Below are 19,605 nucleotides of genomic sequence, written 5' to 3' on the forward strand. Positions count from 1 at the left end.
AAATATAAACACTTGTGAGTAAAATACACTTAACAATAAATATGGCGAGCTGATGTGTGGAAGAAAATAACGTTACAAAAAAGTATCAAAGTGTCCGAAATCAGGTTTAAATGGAATGTTTAAAGCACTACACGTAAAAAAACGTTGAAGAACAGAAAAGTGAACAACAATGTGATCAACCTGCTGGAACAGCTGTTTAGACCAGAAACAGGGAAGCAGAATCTCACAGTGGCTTTTTACGTTACTGATTCTGTAAATTTGGAGTTATTTTACACTGATTTGGTCTAAGAAGACACATAATTGACAGTGAATCTAAACATCTTTCTTTAGACTTTTTGTGTGCATTGATGTGTATGATGCATATGGGTAACTGGTTGTGTATCCACGTCCTGTCTAGCTATTAGGTGTGTGTGTTCAGGCATATATACTGTGCCTTAGTGATCATAACTGTAACAAAGGAACCAGTTACCCTAATAGTGCAGAAAATGTCTAACTGACCCGAATCAACAAAGTTCAAGTACATTTGGTTTTCTTTACACACAGACGTTTGTGACTATTCTCATCCAAACACATCTATGTAACACACACATACACACAGGCCTTTCATTTTAAGGTCACATTTGTGTGGACACAATCTGATTGCACTGCATTCATCTTTTTGGCTTTGAGCAGACGCTAATATAAGCTATAAACATTACTGCGCACATATATTAATTTTCCTATGTCTTAAATTATCTCTGAGGTTGAAAGAATTAATTACAATCGGAATTTTATTGCCAAAAGTTAAATATTGAGGTCTTTAATCACTCAGTCTTACGCACAAACACGCTTTTTGGATTCAGTGGTAACACGGCCTCTAATAAACTCTTATCTTCAATACAGATATCAGTTTTATCAACAAAAAGATAGAATCCCATAAACACCAGCAAACTATTAACAGTCTGTGTGTAGCTTTCAGCTGGACTGAAATTGCATTCAGTAACATAATTCATCTGGAATGGTTCAGATTTGTAGATTAAAAAAAGATTTAAAAGAAAAAAATATTTAAATATAAAAAAGGTTTGCAGAAAAAATAAGTGACTGAAAACAGGTGAGGTGTTCTGAGTCTTTTTGTCATGCAGATGTACCATTCTTTGAGTGGATTTACAACTGCTTGTTGAAACAAAGTATTTGGAAAGAGCCAGGGACAAGGCAGCCATGTATGCGTATTTGTAAGCTAATAAAAAGAAATAAGAAGAAGTGAAAGGAAAAAAACTCATGTCCATCACGGGTTGATATTTTCTAAAATAACGCAGGGCACTGTTCTGCAGACATGCGTTGGGCAGAAAAAGATGGAAAAGTAACAGTTTGAAAAAAAAGTTTCTTCATCTTCTCAAGGTCTCCATATTCAGATCTCCTCCCTCTTCGTCACCTCCTTAAACCCAAACAAAAACCTGAATGAGGCAAAGTCCAGCGGCGAGTCCTGGCAGCCTTTCACTGGAGCTCCTTCAGGTGCTTATAGGAAAGGGGTGTGACGGCTGCAATCTGGAAACAACACAAGTGCAAAGACTTTAATTTATGTCGTTACAGAATTGGAAAGGAGGAGGAAAAGGACGTCCTGAAATCATCTTAAATTATCAGAGCAACAGCAGTGATTAGCCACATAACACTACATATAAAAGCCACAATGACAGGTTCCCCTCCACAATCCGTTAGTAAAAGGAAATTATCCCATTTTTTAAAATCAGGCCAACTGATTTGTCGACGGCCAGCAGACAGACTTGAAACACAGAGTCAGGGTTTTATCTTCGAGGTTTACCTGGGTGCTTGTAGGAGTTCATCCTCTGACAGCTAAAGGAAAAATGAAAATCCAGGTTAAAAGTGAAAAGTGCTGCAAAAAGCTCTTAGACGTTACAATTAGACGTCCAGTGACACTGGTGAGGAGTGAGGGTAAGGTGAGACCAGTCTCTGTAGCATTCCTCCAGGGGGCAGATAAAAACCTGACAACATTAATACAGTATGTGCTTCATTTACATTTCATGTGTCCTTGCAACACATGGTGTGAGAATGATTTAATATTTAGATTTTTCATTACTTAGGTCAATTTTTTAAATTTATTTATTTATTTTCTGTTTCAAATTTTCTTCTCTGCCCCCTGTAACACAGCAGCATTCAAGCAGAGACTACATCAGCATCAGATCATGCACAAAGCTCGAGCACAGCACTCCAACTTACATCCATTATTTGCCATGAAAGAAAGCAGACAACTGAAACACACTTGGAAAATATTAAAATGAAATAAACAGATAATCTAACCACAACATCACAAACGGCAAAATGTCAGAAAATGGAGAAGCAGTAATCTCGGACCACCTCTGACACCGCCACACGTTAGCACTTCACACTCAGCCACAACTAGAAAACAACTGACCCAAAATAAAAACAACAACAAAAGGTGTCAGAAGCTCATGCAAAAGGTGATATAAGCCTGGCAGGCAAAGGGAAGCTGAAAGGCACGTGTTTAAAGAAAATCTTCAGGCCTTGGGATGCATTCATGTGTTAAATAAATGCAACATTGGACCTTTTCATTTCAATGTGTTGATACAAAATGAGGAACATGGAAAAAGCACATCTCTTCAGCCTATATCAACTTCAACACATTTTGCCTCTTTGAAAATGCTGTTAAGGCCAATGTGCCTTTGATTTTCATGTTAAAACTCAGGGTTAGCAACAAGATTTGGTGGACAGGTTTACTGAGGGGGAGGCGAGTCACTGATTGGCCTGAAAGTACGGTAGTACCTGTTTAAATCACAGTATTGGACTCGTCTGAAAAGGTTCTCATGAGCAGGGGCCTGACTGGAGACTGGGGAGGCTGAAGGCCCCCTGCACTGGACTGAACCATCTTCTTCTAGAAAGGTGAGGCAAAAGACACCATTGACTTCACTACACCCATAAACACACTTCTTCTCCAGTACAGTGCTGGCTCTTGCTCACAGACACAGAGACAAACATAAACACACAGAAGCACTGTAACAGTGGACTGGTGGAAAATGAAAAATAGGTTCTGGGAACCTTTTTTAAAGAAATAACACTTTTAAATAACTGGTCCACAGAGATGGATCTGTTTTGTTTTGTTTTGTTTTTAACCAAAGATGTCTCCAGATAAAACACACAAACAGAAACAAACGCAGAAGCCTGCAGAGGCGGGTTCCAGGATGAGGTTGTGGACTTGAGCCTCATGCTGTTAAGTTGGATGCTTTGATGTGCTGCAGTCGCCTGACTGGACATGCGGAGGCAGCAGGCATTGGAGCAACACAGGCAGCTGGAGGGAGACATGGACTAGACAAGGACAAGAGGACAGACTGCACTCTCAGCACAGACACCCTGTCTTCATCCACACTGCAGGCAGAGCTTGGCACGTGCCATTCCTCCCATTTCAATAAAACAAATCACAGTGTCAAGGGTTAAAACTGTAGACTTCTGAGCRCTGAACTCAGAACTCCAGCCCTAATTAATTTGCAGAGTGAGGAAGGAGGATGAGAGTGGGAGAGGAAGGACACAACGAGTAGGAAACAAGCAAGTTTCCAAGCAAACAGAATTTCCTCAGGAAGTGAGTYGAACGTGAAATCAACGAGAGAGAAAAGGAGACCTCAGTCACTCCACGAGAAGCTGTGAGTGCTAGTGGTCTGTGACAACATGAAGATAGTAGATGTCCCCGAGGACGGAAGGCGATGCTTCATCTTTAGGGAGGACARTCAAAAAGGAGGAGGGAAAAAAACGAGAGGGTGAAAGAGATAAGAATGTGTCAAGGTGTAACACTGGAAGTCAGGAAAACAAGTTAGAAAAGATCAAAACATATTTAGATTTTTTAACAAAAGAAGCAAGTACTTGAAAATCACAGTAAACTACTCAGATGAAACATCATTTTATAAAATAACATTTAATCAGCAAGTTTTGAGCTTGATGATTTCCGCCAAACACAAATAATAGAAAAGGACAAAGATTTTTGTACTTGATGTTTTCAGCTGCWGTCCTGTGTGGTAAAAATCTGCTACCTTGCTTTTCACTTAACACAATTAAAATCCGTAAACACACAGCTGAATATACACAAACACATTCAGCWACAACTCAAAACTACTGGGAACAAATGAAAGTTACAAAATTACAATTAAGCTTCTGTGTGATTTCTTTGTTCAAGGACATTTTCTAAAAGACAATAAAAACACATAAAACATCAATTCTGACTCTGTTTAAGAACTCTATTATCTCATGCTAAACAAAAAGATATTCTGATTACAGCTCTACCTTTTTTCCTCTCTTTACTTTTTTAAATGTAAAAATATATTTGATCTTTAATTGTTAATATAATAAAATACAATTTTGGGCCCAGGTGATTAATTAAATGATATTAAATGATGTCATTTTACGATCAACACAAGTCTGTAGAGATCCATAAATCTGTCCAGTCAAAATGACTCAACTTCAACCAGCAACAACAGAGTGCTGTGGAAATAGATGGTTACTTTTACAGCATGGAAGGATCATGTATGGATTACATATTAGTCATAAAGACCAGTGTGTTATTATTTGTGTTTATGCGTTTCTGATGTACCTTTCGAGCGTAGGGTCCCCGGGGCTTGCGGAGCACCACGAACAGGATCTCTGGCAGTAGGCTGAGCAGTATGAGCAGGATGATAACGAGCCATGCTGATACTGAGCTCAGCATGTTGGCAAAGACAAAGTACAAACGCTGGTGCTTCAGGAAAGGCCTGCAGAAGAAGTGACACCTTAGKAAACACTTTAAAAGATGGTCAACTACAACAAATATTTTGGATATTTCAACCTAATGTATTTTCTAACCATATTATTCCTCCCCAGAAGAAGCTGAAAAACACGTAGAAGGCCAAAGAACCCCAGATCACAAAGTGGTTGATCCACGTCCAGTGTCGTGTGTCCAGAGCCAGCTGCAACAAGTGGAGCAAAGCGGTTCAAGCTTTGTGTTTTTGGGTTGTTGACATAAAAGTCTTCTGTTTGTGTGAAAACTACAGCTTTGTACACGACTCACTTTTAGAGTTACAGTGAAGACTAGAACAGTAAATACAATTGTTCCATACGACCAGTTCCCAAAAACCTGGATTCAAAAAAAAATTAAATAAAAATTAGACAACGTAAGAGGCCATGTGTGGACATATGACATCTTCCATCCATTCATAAAGATGAGTAAAATCAAACCTGGCCATTGTCCTGCAAGGCTGGGTTACTGAACAGAAATCGAACCCCAAAGAAGAACACTAAGCCATGGAAGACTCCGAGCAGGGTCCAGTAGAGGAAAAGGTCCCACCGTAACATGGCATTTTTTGCAACCTCACTAAAAAAAARGGTAATTCAAAAGTATTTTATGTTTAATTCTTGATAATGTTTTTAATCAAAAGAGTAACATTTCAGCAAAAACTCTTAAATGTTGCATTTAAGGTGCGAATTCTTAGGCTTTTCCAGTTTAAACTGTGGATTATTGTCAGGATGAAAATTTCCTTTTAGCAATATTAATACATTTAGCAACTATGGAAGCTTTTTGGTGCACTTTGCAAACATTTTACTAGTTATTCTATCCTAAAACCTTAGACAATATTCAGCAAATTGAGTCCTTATAAACAAAATTTCTAATTTTAAAACAAAAAGGTAACATCTAACGTCTATTACAGCAAACACGTTGAGAACATTTAAAAGCTTCAGACGGTGGAAATCAAATAAATTACCTGTACAGAGCGGCGTTTTTAAGGAGAAACTCGATGCAAATGTGCTGCTCGAGGAGGCTGTAAGCCAGGATGGGCATAGAGGTGAAGCAGATGTTGTACATCGTCAGATAGGCTGCATCGTACAGGGGCTGAGAGGGAGGGCAGCAGGAGGAGGAATTGAAGGCACGGGATGGGGAGGAAGGAGGWGGGATGGGGCAACCAGGGATTATTATCATGAGAGGAATAAACTCACGCACACCAGCAAAACGTCAACACACAAAACATTGTTCACATCTTTTATGAACGTATGAAAGATGTCAGGTGACAGAGAAGATTTCAAAATGKGATCTGAAATTCATAACGGTAACGTAAAAATAGATTGTATGCATAAAACTGTATCTATTGTGCAAAAAATAATGCCTACTTTTGTTATTTATTGCTCAGTCGTTCTCTTATTATCAGATTTAAAACATGCATATGCAACCAAGATATCATATTCATGTGCATCAAATTATGGTGGCAGAACCTGACAGGTATGTCTCATTTYAGCAGAGCTCAAACATCCCAGGACCAGTGAGGGAAGGGCAATTTGAAGGGAAACATGGTGGTATTCTGGAGGATTATGGGCTATGTACTAAAGGCACACTACTTCTTTGAATGCTCGGAACATTTCYAAACACTATTGTGATTTAGGACATACTCACCTGTTGGGAGTAGCCACAGAAGAACTGGTACAAAAACTGGGGTAGGATGAAGCAAAGATTCTGTGGGAAAATGCAGAAAAAATATTAAATATGACCAGTATTAATATAAAATAAAGAAATGTAATCCTTGATTAGAAACTTAGTTCTGCTGACAATCTAACAAATTCAAAGCCATGAAAAAGTAAGCATGTTTTGCTCTTACCTTGTAAAAAAAATATTGCACCAGATGTGCGATGCGAACATAGTAAAGATGCCCATGAGCCAACAAAAGTTTCTTGAGATGCTTGAGTTTGGGGATAGCATAATCACTGTTTCTCACTGCCTGTCGACCCTCCTTACCTTTGATGCCTGAAACATAAGAACAATTTAAAAAATAAGTCACAATACCTTCAAACAGAAGGTTACAATTATCTGTATTTGAAGCAACAAGTTCATTCTTACCAATGCCAACATGAGCTTCCAAAATCATACTGACATCATTAGCTCCGTCTCCAATGGAAAGTGTGATTGGGTTGCCTTTACAAGTTTTCACCATTTTAACAATCTAAATGGGGAGTAAAAAACACATGTAACCAGGTGTTCACTGTAAAGGTGAATGTTTTAACAACAAAGAAACACATTTAAACTGATTCGGACCTGTGCCTTTTGCAGCGGAGCCATGCGGCAGCAGAGCACAGCTGTGCAGTTCTGACAAATGCTCAGGAACAGACTTTTGTAGCAAACTGTGTTGGAATCAGAGGATGAGCTGAGCACTATGGATAAAGAAGGTCCATCGATGATAAACCCAAAGTCCTGGCTGGCCACAAAACGACCCCTAAAACCCAGAAGAAGAAAAAGACTCAGAGCTTAAGGCACACAGAGATTCAGATTGGCCTAACTAGGAGCAAAACTTTAAAATTCACTAAAAGAAATGATCTTAGCACACAGGTAACTACTGACCTGCTGCCACCTGCCTTCACTGGTGGCACATCTATAACAGCTTTCTTATGATACTCTGATAAAAGCTCATGCAGGCGGTCTTCACGTTTCCTCCCTCGATCCTCTAGCGTGCGCACAGTTAGCTCCAGCAGCTCTGTTCTCCTCTGGAACAATCCACAAGCGTAGCAGGTGGACTTTGCCGTCTCCATCTTGTCCCCTGTTAGGACCCAAACCTTCATACCTGCTCCCTGCAGAGCTTCCATGGTCTCCGCTGCTTCCTCTTGAAGGCTTTAATATAATAATAATAATAAACAAGAAGTGAAAAGGATCACACCCCAATAGGTGTAAAGCGTAACTGGAATCACGAATAAATAAATACAACCACTAGGTGGCAGTGTGAACTTATGCTTAAAAAAGCTCTGAAAAGAGAGTTTGCTTGGTATCAAGCTACTCAAAATAAGACAAAATAAATATTTCAAAGAACTCTAAGCATAGAACATCTGAAAAAACTAAAGAAAAACAGCAGAAGGAATTTTAAATTGCAACACAACCAAAAAGCATTTGGACACTTCAGGAAACCACTTCAGTAATTCAAACTTCTATTTACATTGTGGGCATCTGCAAAGATCTGACAACTTTTAATTTACAATGTATATAAAATCATTAAATACATTAAAATCTGATGCTTAACACGGTTAAGTAGTATAATTTCAGCATGTTGATTCAGCACCCACCGATCTTCCACKGCAGTAGCTCCTATTAGACTCATTCCTGTCTCCACTTGGTTGTAAATGGCCATAAGCTTCTCCTCTCTGTCCTGCAGAGCCAATTTAGCTTCTCCCAACGCTGCGTCTGCCTCGGCATACTCATCTGCACTAAGTTGTTTGTAGGCCACACACAGGGTCCTATAACCCTCCTGAACATGGAAATAAGAACAGTTTTAACAAGAAAATACTAAATTATCCTGCAGAGCTGATTGGATAGTGAGAATGTCAGATTAATTGCACCCACTGTTGCGTTGCGTTCTACATGCATTCTGATCCTTTCCACCTCCTCCTGTTTGACTCGAGGAAAGATGGAAGAGTCTGCACCCTTACAGAAAAGCCACGCTTCACCTGGACATAAAAAGACACAATGATGAAGAAAACAGCCTCGTAAAAGCAAAGAACAAGTAAAAAGTGCAATAAACTAGACCCTTGAATCAAGCTCACCTGATTTGGATCTGACGATCACACTCATTCGCCTCCTCACTGGGTCAAAGTTCAACACATGAAGCAGTTCGTACCTTTRGGAGAAATAAAATGATCAAATAATAAAAATAAATAAATGCTAATTTAACTAACAAAATTATGGTCACAATCAAAATGTTTCGGTTGTTTTGTTTGCAGACTTACGTTTCAACATCTTTATTTCTGTTTAGAATTTTCATGGTTTTGCTTTCAAGACCCAGAAATGTGAAGCCATACCTACAGATGGAGACAAATCACTGAAAATGTGCAATTTACAAATTCTTATGCTTAGTAAAATGTTTTAAAAAAAGAATGATTAACCCACAAAATAGGACTTCAAAATGTGTGCTATTATAATAATATTTCATTTTATGAGATTACCAGCTTATCTTACCTCATGGCACCCTTGACCAGTGCGATCTCATCAGGCGAAGAAGCTATGAAGCCCCTCTCTTCTTGTGGTGATTGGAGCGCCTCTTCATCTAAGCTCAAACCATCCACCTGATCTGTTTGATCTTCCCGTAGGATTTCAGCCTGCTCTGTAGACTCCTTCACCTGGACAGTGTGGCAGAGACACAGGGCTCGCAGAAACAGCTCCTCCCTCTCCTGAAAAACGCAAACATGGCTTAAAACATTAAATAGTGTTCGAGGTTAACAGGTTTCACGAGTACTGGAGTGTAACTGCAAAGTCATATGTGGTGTTTCTGTTAACTGCATATGTTACCATGTCCAGGAGACTACACATGGGTCACATATGATGGGTCTTTCCAAGCAATGAGCTATGTAATGGCCATATGTTAACGCTTGTGTGACTTCACAACAGATGGTGGGACAACACAACACCCACCCTGCCAGCTTTCTGCTGCAGTTTGYTCACTGGTCCATCTGTGACACAAAACCCATCCAACTCGGAGCAGGCGCCCCGATGTTTGTATTGGAAGCCGTCGATACAGCACTCGATGAACTCCATGTTATTCTGGGTGAGTGTGCCGGTCTTGTCTGTGAAGACATACTCCACCTGCAGGAAATTTAATTGGGGAAACAAGAAAAAAAAACGCACAGTGTTTTCTCAGATCATAAAAATCCTGATTCCCATGTAAAAGGTTCTAACAACACTAATAGGTAATTCATTCCAAGAAAATTACTTCGCTTTTATCAGTTTAATGGGGCATAAACTTAAAAGTRATCACCTGCTAAACTAAGTGTAACAATTCTAAAGTGGCATTRCATAAGCTAGCAGTACAACAGAACAATAACTCAACATAAATTAAGGGCAAACAGCAGTAGCATTTAACTCACTTCATAAAAGTTAGTTTCTGTTTTTAAACTTTCTAAGTCCTGACCTGTCCCAACTCTTCGTTCAGGTCCGACGTGTTGACCAGTGCGCCCTCCTTAATTTCAGGGTCAAAAAAATCTTTGTCCCACGTGATGAAAAAGGATCCTAAAAACTTCTGCATCTCAACTGTGACATACATGGACACTGGAATGATGAAGTTGAAGAGGACCATGAAGGACAGGAAGTCTGTGAACATTTTTAAGTACTGTTGAGAAAAGAAAAGGGGGAGAAAAAGAAAACRGTTAAAGAAAAGCTGCCAAATATTTCAAAGGTTTTAAGCTCCAGTCTGAGGGTGCTCAAATACTGAAAACAGACAAACATAGTCTGCAAAATCAAAACCAATGTATTAAAAGCTGTAAACTATCCCATAAAGAGAAAACTTTACAATACAAATAGTTCACAAAAATGGCTCAAATCATGTAGAAATTCAGAATTTTAAAAAGCTGGGCCAACTATAAACATGTTTTCTTCGGTTAGGACCAGATCTACATGAACGACAGACAAGAAGAGAAGAGAAGCTTGGACCGGCTCATGAAGATGATCTAATAGAGCAGGCTCTGTGCTCCATGGCTTCCGTTGATGCTAGATAACTGATATTATTCTATTACGGGCCAGAACTCAGATCATTTCTGTTTGGAGAGATGCCAAATCTGCCAAACTCCACATCCTGCTGCATTTGCTCCAAACAAAGATAAAGTCCAAGAAAACCGTAAATGAAAACAGTATTAACAGCTAAATATTCTTAAAGTACCAAGAAATAAATATCTGAATTTAAACTAATTTGTTTTGTTTTATTTGATCCAAGGGAATTTGTACTCCAATAAATTATTAAGTTCCACTGTTTATTTTGTAATGTTTTAGTCTACAGAGCTAAAATTATATAAATCGGGTCTCTTCAGATTTTTGGATCCTTAACGGAAATTAATACATAAGATGACAGTATACTGAAATGCTTTGTGCTACTTTTCACTAGGTGGCATTTATTCTAGTCTTGCTTTAGACATGCATTATTACAATATTTKAACCTAAATAGAAGCTTACCAGATTTGTCTCTTTCTCCTTCTGGGTTTTCTCGTTGTACCACGGCTCATCCTGCCCAGGTTTGTTCTGCCAAACATATTTAAGTGTTGTGCACACAAGCGCCTTGCTCACCAGTATACAAAGGTAAACTAGAAGAAAGGCATTGATAGACCTGAAAATAAAAGGAGTCAAAGTAAGGACTACAAAAACTACAACACATACTTTTTAACTTGCCTGTAACTTTTGTGTGAAACGTACTTCTCTACAACAGATCGCTTTTGAGATTTGCCCTGATAGTTGAGAGCCATTTTTGTTTCCATGCCAGTGTAAACTGCAACACCTTCAGGTACAAACGTAACAAAACACAGTATCAGCTTTTTTTTTTCACAGTAAACCATTTTCAGTAAATTATGGCATTATCCTTTGACTCACCACATATCGTCTGAGTGTTCTTTAAAGTTGCTCCTTTCAGCAGCAGGTTTTCTGGGCCTAAAGACCTGCACAATCACATCAATAGATCAAAATATGTGTAGTTATACAGGAGTTGTACAATCCACACACCCCTCTACTCTCTAAATGGGAACCTGGCAGGCAGTCTGGCATCTACTCTAACATATACAGTGACAGTGTGGATACAGTCCAGCCTTACGTCCCCTTGTGTTCTTGAGAAGGACACTGGTCATTTGTTTATACTGTCATTACAAAGTAGTCAATGATAAATGCCAGTGGGAGTGCTTTGGAAGCAAAGGCTAAATCTTTGCCAGCCTGATTTTTTTATGCTTGTCTGCAATGAAAGATCAATAGTTTAGTGATTTGYTGGAGATGCAAAAGGAAACAAATGAGCGCTTAAGTAACTGTGTTTTGATGTTGCTCTCATTTAAAGTGGGCTGGGATGGCTGCGCATGAGAGCTCTCACCTCACTGTGGACTCCTGATCGTTTTTGTAAATGTACATACGACCATTAAACCTGGAACATAAACACACACACACACACACTTTAAAAATACAGCCTCATGTAATATCAGTTTTACAAATTATTTGTTTACTATTCAGTCTTGCACGAGAGCAGATTTGAATTTAAGAAATCATGATCTGCTGAGTTCAAAAACAATACAAAACTAAAAATAACCCACTAACTAGGGTTGAGCAATATATCAAAAATTTATCGTCATTGCCATAACCGCCTGTGCAATAGGCATTTCACCAAAAACTGCAATAAATGGTTGCATTTATGCTTTTTGTCAATCACACGGAAACTACGTGTTAGATCAATCAAACTGAGCTCCTCACATATTTTGCCAATCGGATGGACCTCTTTACATTAGATGTTCGCCCCCTATGAAGACGCGAGTGGATAACAAACAACCGAGTGAGCTTTGTGAGAGTCGCAATGACTGAGAGCAAGATAAGGGAAGAAACTTGCAACAAAGAACTTGTGGTTAAAAAAAACAGAACCTCTTATTTGGAGATTTTTTTTTCTAATTTCTTTTTAACAAACCTGATAGTAAGGAACCTTTTTCAGTATTTAGAGCATCAGAAAATATTTTGTGTGGCCAATGTTGTAAAGTCATTAACAAAACCGTATTGCATGCAGTTTGTCATTTCACTGCTTATACAGCAGCTGTGTACAGTATAGTTGACTTTCTTATAAAACTGTCATGTTGGAATTGAAATGCATTAGTTGTTGGGGTTTGTTTTGCTCTGAACCCAGAGCAGAACTACATCAACACTATATACTTTAGTATTTGTTCATTTATCACAAGTCATGTCATCATTGCAATATTAAGCACTGTTATCATCGCAGGTTTTCCTAATATCGTGCAGCCCCACCACTGACTCAAAAATCCATATTATTACACATGATGCAAATCGCCAACACGACCCATGACAAGATTCTCCACTGAAATTGTGTCAGTCCAACAAACATGCAACATGTGCTTGTGGTGCAAACCTGTTGCACCCACATGTTGATTGCCTTACTTGTAAAGGTCAGGCTGTGGCTGTTCACACTCGATGGTGGCGCTGAGAGATTCCAGATCCCTTTCGATGTCTGGCACTGTGTAGTGTGTCTGAAAGAGCGGTAGAGGCAAATACAGAGAACTTGAGCTGTGACTGACAAAAGGTCTAGTGGACATTTTAACTTCCTCTTCTGCTTTTCACCCAGAACATAAATGGAAAAAAAAAGACGACTGAAACTGATGACATGCTTAAACAAATGTGGAAAATGCAGACAACAATCAGCACTTTTAAGCAACACAGTAAATCTTTTAGCTCAACTTTTTTTATATAGAATGCTTCAAATGCAGAAGTAACTTAAAGTGATTACAAAGTTTTTATTTGTAGTTTCTACATTCTTAGACAATATAAAACCAATACAAGCAATAAAATTCAAGGTAATAAAAATATAATAAAAGCAAATATATAAAATTAATGCATAAGAATGCATAATTAAAACATTTAATCAAACAATGCAGGATATTCAATAAAACAGTGACTGTGACTGTGGAAATGAATAATGAATAATTTAGATAAACTCTGTCATATAAATAAGTTTTTAGTTTGGTTTAGAGGCAAAGAGAGAGCTGATGTTTGGTACTGAAACAGGGAGTTGATTTCAGAAGAGAGGAGCCTGAAAACTAGTTTTAGAAAATCTTGGAACAACTAAGAGCCCTGCATGCTGGAAACCAAGTGTTCCACTTCATTGACACAATAATTAGTTGCTTTAAATATGCTGGAGCTAGGCCATTCAGTGCTTAAGTGGATCAATCCCATCAAAGACAAGGACCAGCTTTGCAAACAAGTGTTTCTTAGTTTATGTTTACATTTCTAATTCTAACAAATTACCTAACTTCATATATAGCCTCACTTTTCATCTCCATTTTTGTATTATTGTCAAGTTTCTGAATAAACTCCATTGGACACCCTTCACATCAATCTGTGATTTTTTTTTAATGAATCAAAATGCATCAAAAAGAACTTCTGGTTTTAGTTTGTAACATTTTTATTATCAAGCAAGAACCTTTAAGAGAGTTGTACTCTTTCACAAATACAAAGTTGGTACTGTATGTGTAAATACAGTTTTTTCCATCTTTCCAGCCAAAAACTCATTAAAATACAACTGAAGTATAGAGAGCAGTTACTTACTTTATGGTTGGACTCTCCATCCAGACTTGCTGTGGTAACAAAACATGTGCCATCATCTCGACTCGACTGCAGCAGTATTAAATCACAGGGAAAGGTCTCATCTTCCTTAACTTCTACAATATCGCCAACCTAAAAAATAAAATTAAATACATAAAATGGTGAAAGCTTGGTTTGCTTTCTCCCATACTTTAAGATAAGCAACAAGATTTAACAATCTTAACTGTAAAACAAATTGAGCACCTACAAGGCATAGGTCAGTCAAATAAATAATTTCCTGTCAAACTGTGGAACCTGTGTGTGTGTGTGTGTGTGTGTGTGTGTGTGTGTGTGTGTGTGTGTGTGTGTGTGCGATCTTAATGGTGGTTAATATTCACTTAGCTTGTAGTTTGCCAATTACCAATTAAAAATCTATTGCATGTTGAAGGTTTAGTTTACCTTTAGCCCATTTACAACACCCTCTGAGAATATATTCAGACATTTTATTTTAGAGAAAATAACTAATTTTTATGATATGTCTCTATTTTAGTTCAACAGTTTTACACTCTGCATTTGATTTTCTTTCAAGATGTTAAAGAGAATGAATGACATTCAAAAAGTAAACGGCAAAATCGCTTGAGCTGTATGAGTTTATCACCCATGTTTAACACCTAATTGGAACAGTAGACAGAGCAACGTTTTTTTTATGCATACATACCAAGCAGGCAGCATCTCTTCTCCGATCCTTACTTTTTTATTTTTACTGTAATGGATCCAAGTTAGGATGTGTGTGCCAGAAGTTACCTTGATTTTCTCACTCTCCTTTGGTGTCTTTACTCCATTCTCCACCACTGTCACCATGTACTTATTCACTTCACGATCGGCCTTGTGCCTTAGCCAGTCTTCATATCCCTATGGCAGTGTATCAAAATCAGGACAGCATTATTTGCTTAGTACAACAGAAAATGACAACTTTTACTTTGGCATTACTTCCAAAGGGCCACTGACAGCTGTGACCATGACACCAGTTTTAAGTGAAAGAGTGGTCTCCCGGTGCTCAAACATGACATGAAATGTTTTTGGTTTTTAAAAAGGAGTGTGACAGAACAAGAGTCTGTAACAGACTGATTGTTAATGACTATCCAATAGTGCATTTTAATAGTGTAAGAGAAAAAAAATACTATGTCAGGCTAAAAAAATAATGCCTGAGCAGCAGCTGTACAAAGCACAAAACCTAGTATAAGCTTCTAAAGTACTTTGAGATAGTGATGGAAATGAAGGAGACAGTGCAGAAATGTAGGGAACAGAGTGAGGTGGTACAATGTGTGCCAAGGCTGAAATTGAACCAGAAAGTGGAATTACAGAAAAAGGCGTTAGAGGGAGAAAGTCTGATTGGGTAATGTAAAGAAATAAAATCAGGGAGATGGTGCAGAGACAAGCCACTGATATCGAGCTAACCTTGTCTTGCTTTAAAACCTCATGTTATCTATGGTTTCCTTAGACTTTTGCAAGGAAGTCCACCCACTATTGTTCAATTCAAAGCCCCAGCAGTAGACCACAATACATCTAAAGCTGGGACATTTCAACAGCAGAGTCAAAGAAACAAACTTGCTTTTGATAATTTGTATCATTGTAATAGACTTGCTCGCTTGTTCTCTCTCCATTTGCTCACACTCCCCTAGGGCCAATTTTATCTTTCACCCCAATCAGAACTCACCAGCAGAGCACATTAATGCAGAACCCAAGAGAGCATTAGTCAAGTACTTTATATGAAAAACACAGCGAGGGAATTATAAAGGCAGTGGGACTTTATGTGCTATAGAGAGAGGGCGGGAGGATGTAATGCAATAAAGGCTATGAAGAAATGAGGACATGACTATAGAAGTTCCAATAACATTTCTGTTATTGGCAATAATCTGCCTCATTAGGCAGGGTCTTACCTGTTTGATAGCAGTTACTGTGATGACAAAAAACAAAGGTAGGCCACTGGTGACTGGGCTGGTAGGGGTGTCCACTATCACCTAGATGAAAATAAGGGATTTAAATTGACAGAAATGTAATGTTAATATGACCTTTAAACATAAAAGCATAAAGTCGTTTAAAATTTATTGGGGCATGCTAAGGCAGAAGAAGGATCATTGTGTGTTAATACTTTAAAAGATGGGGCTCTTAATGCTAAATCCAATTCTCTAAGACACTTATACCAATTCATATTTTCTCATCAGAAGAAAAAGCATAAGGGAGACTTCTACAATTTGAAGGAAGGCAAAGGAGGTTCTGGGCCAAAGAACTTTTAATCAAGAGAGCCAGAGAGAGTGCTTAATCTGCAGACATGCCAATACCTTTGAATCTTTGCCAAGGCATAGTAGAAGGCCAGCGGGTATCTTTGTAAAATTCACTTTACGTCCATGACCCGTGTGCAAAAAATTGTAGTATATAATACTGTATGTATATGAAAATATAATTTGTGTACATGCATGTCTTGCAATCCTAATCTTTAAAGCAAAAAACATTTACAGTACCTTTAAACAACCAAGACAAGAGCAGGACCTGACAAGCCCCTTAGCAAACAACTGTCATGTGCTCACGTGTCAACGTGAACCATTTAATGGATTTACCTAGGCATTTCTGATCCTGCAGAATGCAAATTGGACCTCCTCAGCAGGTTTGATTACAGCACACACAGACGCAGTATTTGCAGCTCATTGATATTCTAACCAGCAGCAATACAACCTGTCAGATAGACATCAGCTCATCTAAGGGTAGAAGGTGCATTTTCATGCAGTCTCCTGTGTTTTCCTGAGGATTAAAACACGGCCCTTCACTCAGTGTGAACACAAAGGCACAGTCTTTATATAGATTTAAACACCTGCTTTCTTACTAACACATGCACGCACGCACGCACGCACGCACGCACACACACACACACACAGGAGGTACAAGGACACTGATAAAAAGTCAATTAAGTATAAATCAATTACAAAGTATAGACAAACTAGGACACAGGATTCAAATCTGTACAAATGGGGACAAGGGGAAAGAAGCAAAAATAATAGAACTACCGGTAGCTTAAAAATCCAGATATGAGAATACTGAAAACTTCTTAACAGCACTGTGTGTGTACAAGAAGGCTAACCCGTTGTTAGGATACATTTGCTTATGCACATTGCCGTTGGCTGTGTAAGTAGCTATGGATAACTGAACTGAGAAGAGTCTGGTTTTTCCTAGTCAACTGTGCAGATTCACAAACTCAAAGTCTCAAATCAGAACTCCTCCCTAAATATATCTGTGATCAGCACTAAAGGAACACAATGAAGCACTTATTTTTTTCTCACACTTTTTGTAAGCGTAACAAAATGCATATAAAATCAGATGATCAGCAACTATAGAAAAACACTAAGAGGAGTAAGTTTAACTCTGAGCAACTTCAGCACAGACACCAAAGAACAATAAAGTCTTTACTCTGCAAATTCTAAGCCTAAGTATTATTATGTTTCATCTGTGACAAGCATACAATAGATGACTAAAAAAGGAAACAATGGCTTGTGTTATCTTTTTTTGGCAAATTATTATCAACACTGTTTCTAAAGAAAGAGCTTTTATCTCACACTACAATACAGTTTGAATTTAGACTTGATAAGCTTAACAAGCACAACGACATCAGTGACACTTTCCTTGTTGGAAAAGGATCAGGGTTGTTACTGGCTTTAATGCATCAATTGTTTTGTTACCAGGTGCCTGTTTGGTTTAATGTTTGCTGTAATGTTAAGTAGTCTGGGAGATGTGACTGCACTGATAGACAGACCTTACATGAGTAGAGGCAAAATGAAAAACACCAAGTAAAACGTTTAAGAGCTTCAAGTCTTGTTGTTTATCATGAAACATAAAAAAGAAGCACCTTAATATTTAGAACAATTATATCTACATTTTTAACAATTAAAGACATCTTTATTGCAGCTACATTTTTACTTTCTGCTGAACTGATTTTTGGGGGTCTTACCATCTTTTTAACTGAATAACATGCATTCTCTGCTATTCCCACATGCACGCCTGATAGTGACAGTGTGTCACACAAAAAAAAAAAAATCACATGGGACTAATTGCAGCAATTGCAATGTGGCAAATATTGATTGTGAACAGTTTTACTGACGATTAATTGCACACAATACAATTTTGCCCAACCCTAATGCAGTCTCATATAAACCCTGGTGTGGACAGAAGTGTTTAGAGCTGTTCACTTGTGACTGGATAATCAAAAGCTTGTGAGAAACAGGCATGAACAGGGGCAAAGAACTACTTCATAAAGTTGGTCTGATGTCTGCTATAAACTCATGAGAGACTGGCATCATAACTAAATAATAAAAACTGTATGCCGTAGCAGTAACTTAGGAAGAAATCTTGAGGTCGTGTTTAACAGAACAACACACAAACGTTTCAGAGCTTACGATTCACAGATATCCGAGCACCAAACTACCTCACAAAAAACATAAATAAATAATTCTACAATGTGATTGAAAGGTGTGCAGCTGCTGCAGATATGTGGATTGGATATCAAAGCAGCAGAGCAGAGCTGTACTTCATCTGAGCTGGGAAGTGTGTCAGGGTGAGCGACAGACAGCAGGTCCCCGGGGACCCCCGTGCAGCACTGTGGGTCCTGCTGTCCCTCCCACACCCCCACTCCATCACCCACTCCCCCGCTCTCATTTTCAATCTCCGACTCTCTTGCGGAGCTCTATTCCCGTTCAATCACATCCAGGCAAAGACGAACAGGGGCTATTTATAGGCGAGTGGTGCTTTTTTATCTGCCTGTATCTATTTGTGTCGCTCACAAGTACCGAGGGCTCCCTGGCTGCTGACGTCAGGAGTGTAGCGCTGCAGAGCCATGGAGGCTGTGTGTGATACGAACTGAGAAAGAAAGACGGCAGGAACGAGACGAAATATCATGACATATAAAGAGGCTAGATTAAAGTCTAAGGTTGGCTGCCATCATTGTTAGACCATCTGCAGAAAGCCCCCTAAGTGATACTGAAATGTTTATTTTTCTCTGCTAAACACGAACACTAAACTGCACCGCCTAAGTAACTGTTTCTCAATGTGCAAATAAAATGAGTGGTTAGGATGGGGAGCCCCTGCAGAGGCTGGATTAGAGGAAAAATGCCAGTCACAGTGCAGCATCGGTAAACACCATCAAGAAACCAGGGACACCCACTAAACTCAACAACAGACGAGCGTTTTCGCACAGAAAGAYGTTTGCAACATGCAGCAGCAGGCGGTTTGAGTGATGAAAGCATCTGGTGTTTTTCCTCTCATATCAGAGTGTACATTTATGACTATTATTTTGGCCATCACTTTAACTTCAGAGGACATATCATGAAAAATCCACCTTTTTAGCCCTTAAATGTATTTTGTTGTGTACTTTGAATCTTTAGGAGTGCAGAAAATTTTAATTTAGTCTCATGGTGCTGCAAAAATATTTTATATTCAGATTTTTCATGAACAAGTCCTCCCTTGTTGACATTTTTAAAATTAATTTGTAAATAAAATGTTTCTGCACTATATATATA

General features: G+C 38.5%; 1 protein-coding gene across 6 annotated transcripts in view; it reads right to left on the reverse strand.

Moving 5' to 3' along the window:
- Positions 1 to 34: 34 nt before the first annotated feature.
- The window catches only part of atp11c (ATPase phospholipid transporting 11C (ATP11C blood group)), a 48,441-nt gene continuing 28,870 nt past the window's right edge, over positions 35 to 19,605 (reverse strand). The window contains exons 4-31 of one of the 6 annotated variants that reach the window (XM_014004897.1): positions 15,982 to 16,062; positions 14,846 to 14,953; positions 14,066 to 14,194; positions 12,902 to 12,990; positions 11,838 to 11,888; positions 11,354 to 11,418; positions 11,180 to 11,261; positions 10,943 to 11,093; positions 9,909 to 10,106; positions 9,413 to 9,583; positions 8,960 to 9,171; positions 8,731 to 8,802; positions 8,548 to 8,621; positions 8,348 to 8,451; positions 8,071 to 8,252; positions 7,358 to 7,624; positions 7,055 to 7,232; positions 6,860 to 6,962; positions 6,621 to 6,766; positions 6,419 to 6,478; positions 5,736 to 5,863; positions 5,212 to 5,347; positions 5,045 to 5,110; positions 4,840 to 4,943; positions 4,592 to 4,748; positions 2,779 to 2,887; positions 1,799 to 1,830; positions 1,471 to 1,524 (exon numbers count right to left, since the gene is read on the reverse strand). In XM_014004897.1, coding sequence (XP_013860351.1) covers positions 2,783 to 2,887; positions 4,592 to 4,748; positions 4,840 to 4,943; positions 5,045 to 5,110; positions 5,212 to 5,347; positions 5,736 to 5,863; positions 6,419 to 6,478; positions 6,621 to 6,766; positions 6,860 to 6,962; positions 7,055 to 7,232; positions 7,358 to 7,624; positions 8,071 to 8,252; positions 8,348 to 8,451; positions 8,548 to 8,621; positions 8,731 to 8,802; positions 8,960 to 9,171; positions 9,413 to 9,583; positions 9,909 to 10,106; positions 10,943 to 11,093; positions 11,180 to 11,261; positions 11,354 to 11,418; positions 11,838 to 11,888; positions 12,902 to 12,990; positions 14,066 to 14,194; positions 14,846 to 14,953; positions 15,982 to 16,062 — 3,219 coding nt within the window. In that variant the 3' untranslated portion in view covers positions 1,471 to 1,524; positions 1,799 to 1,830; positions 2,779 to 2,782. Of the gene's footprint in view, positions 1,525 to 1,798; positions 1,831 to 2,778; positions 2,888 to 3,628; positions 3,720 to 3,765; positions 4,483 to 4,591; positions 4,749 to 4,839; positions 4,944 to 5,044; positions 5,111 to 5,211; positions 5,348 to 5,735; positions 5,864 to 6,418; positions 6,479 to 6,620; positions 6,767 to 6,859; positions 6,963 to 7,054; positions 7,233 to 7,357; positions 7,625 to 8,070; positions 8,253 to 8,347; positions 8,452 to 8,547; positions 8,622 to 8,730; positions 8,803 to 8,959; positions 9,172 to 9,412; positions 9,584 to 9,908; positions 10,107 to 10,942; positions 11,094 to 11,179; positions 11,262 to 11,353; positions 11,419 to 11,837; positions 11,889 to 12,901; positions 12,991 to 14,065; positions 14,195 to 14,845; positions 14,954 to 15,981; positions 16,063 to 19,605 lie in introns of those variants that run through there. The other 5 variants (XM_014004921.1, XM_014004905.1, XM_014004913.1 and 2 more) reach the window with 5 other exon arrangements.

This window comes from Austrofundulus limnaeus, unplaced genomic scaffold (assembly GCF_001266775.1).
Source record: "Austrofundulus limnaeus strain Quisiro unplaced genomic scaffold, Austrofundulus_limnaeus-1.0 Scaffold1, whole genome shotgun sequence".
Taxonomy (NCBI): domain Eukaryota; kingdom Metazoa; phylum Chordata; class Actinopteri; order Cyprinodontiformes; family Rivulidae; genus Austrofundulus; species Austrofundulus limnaeus.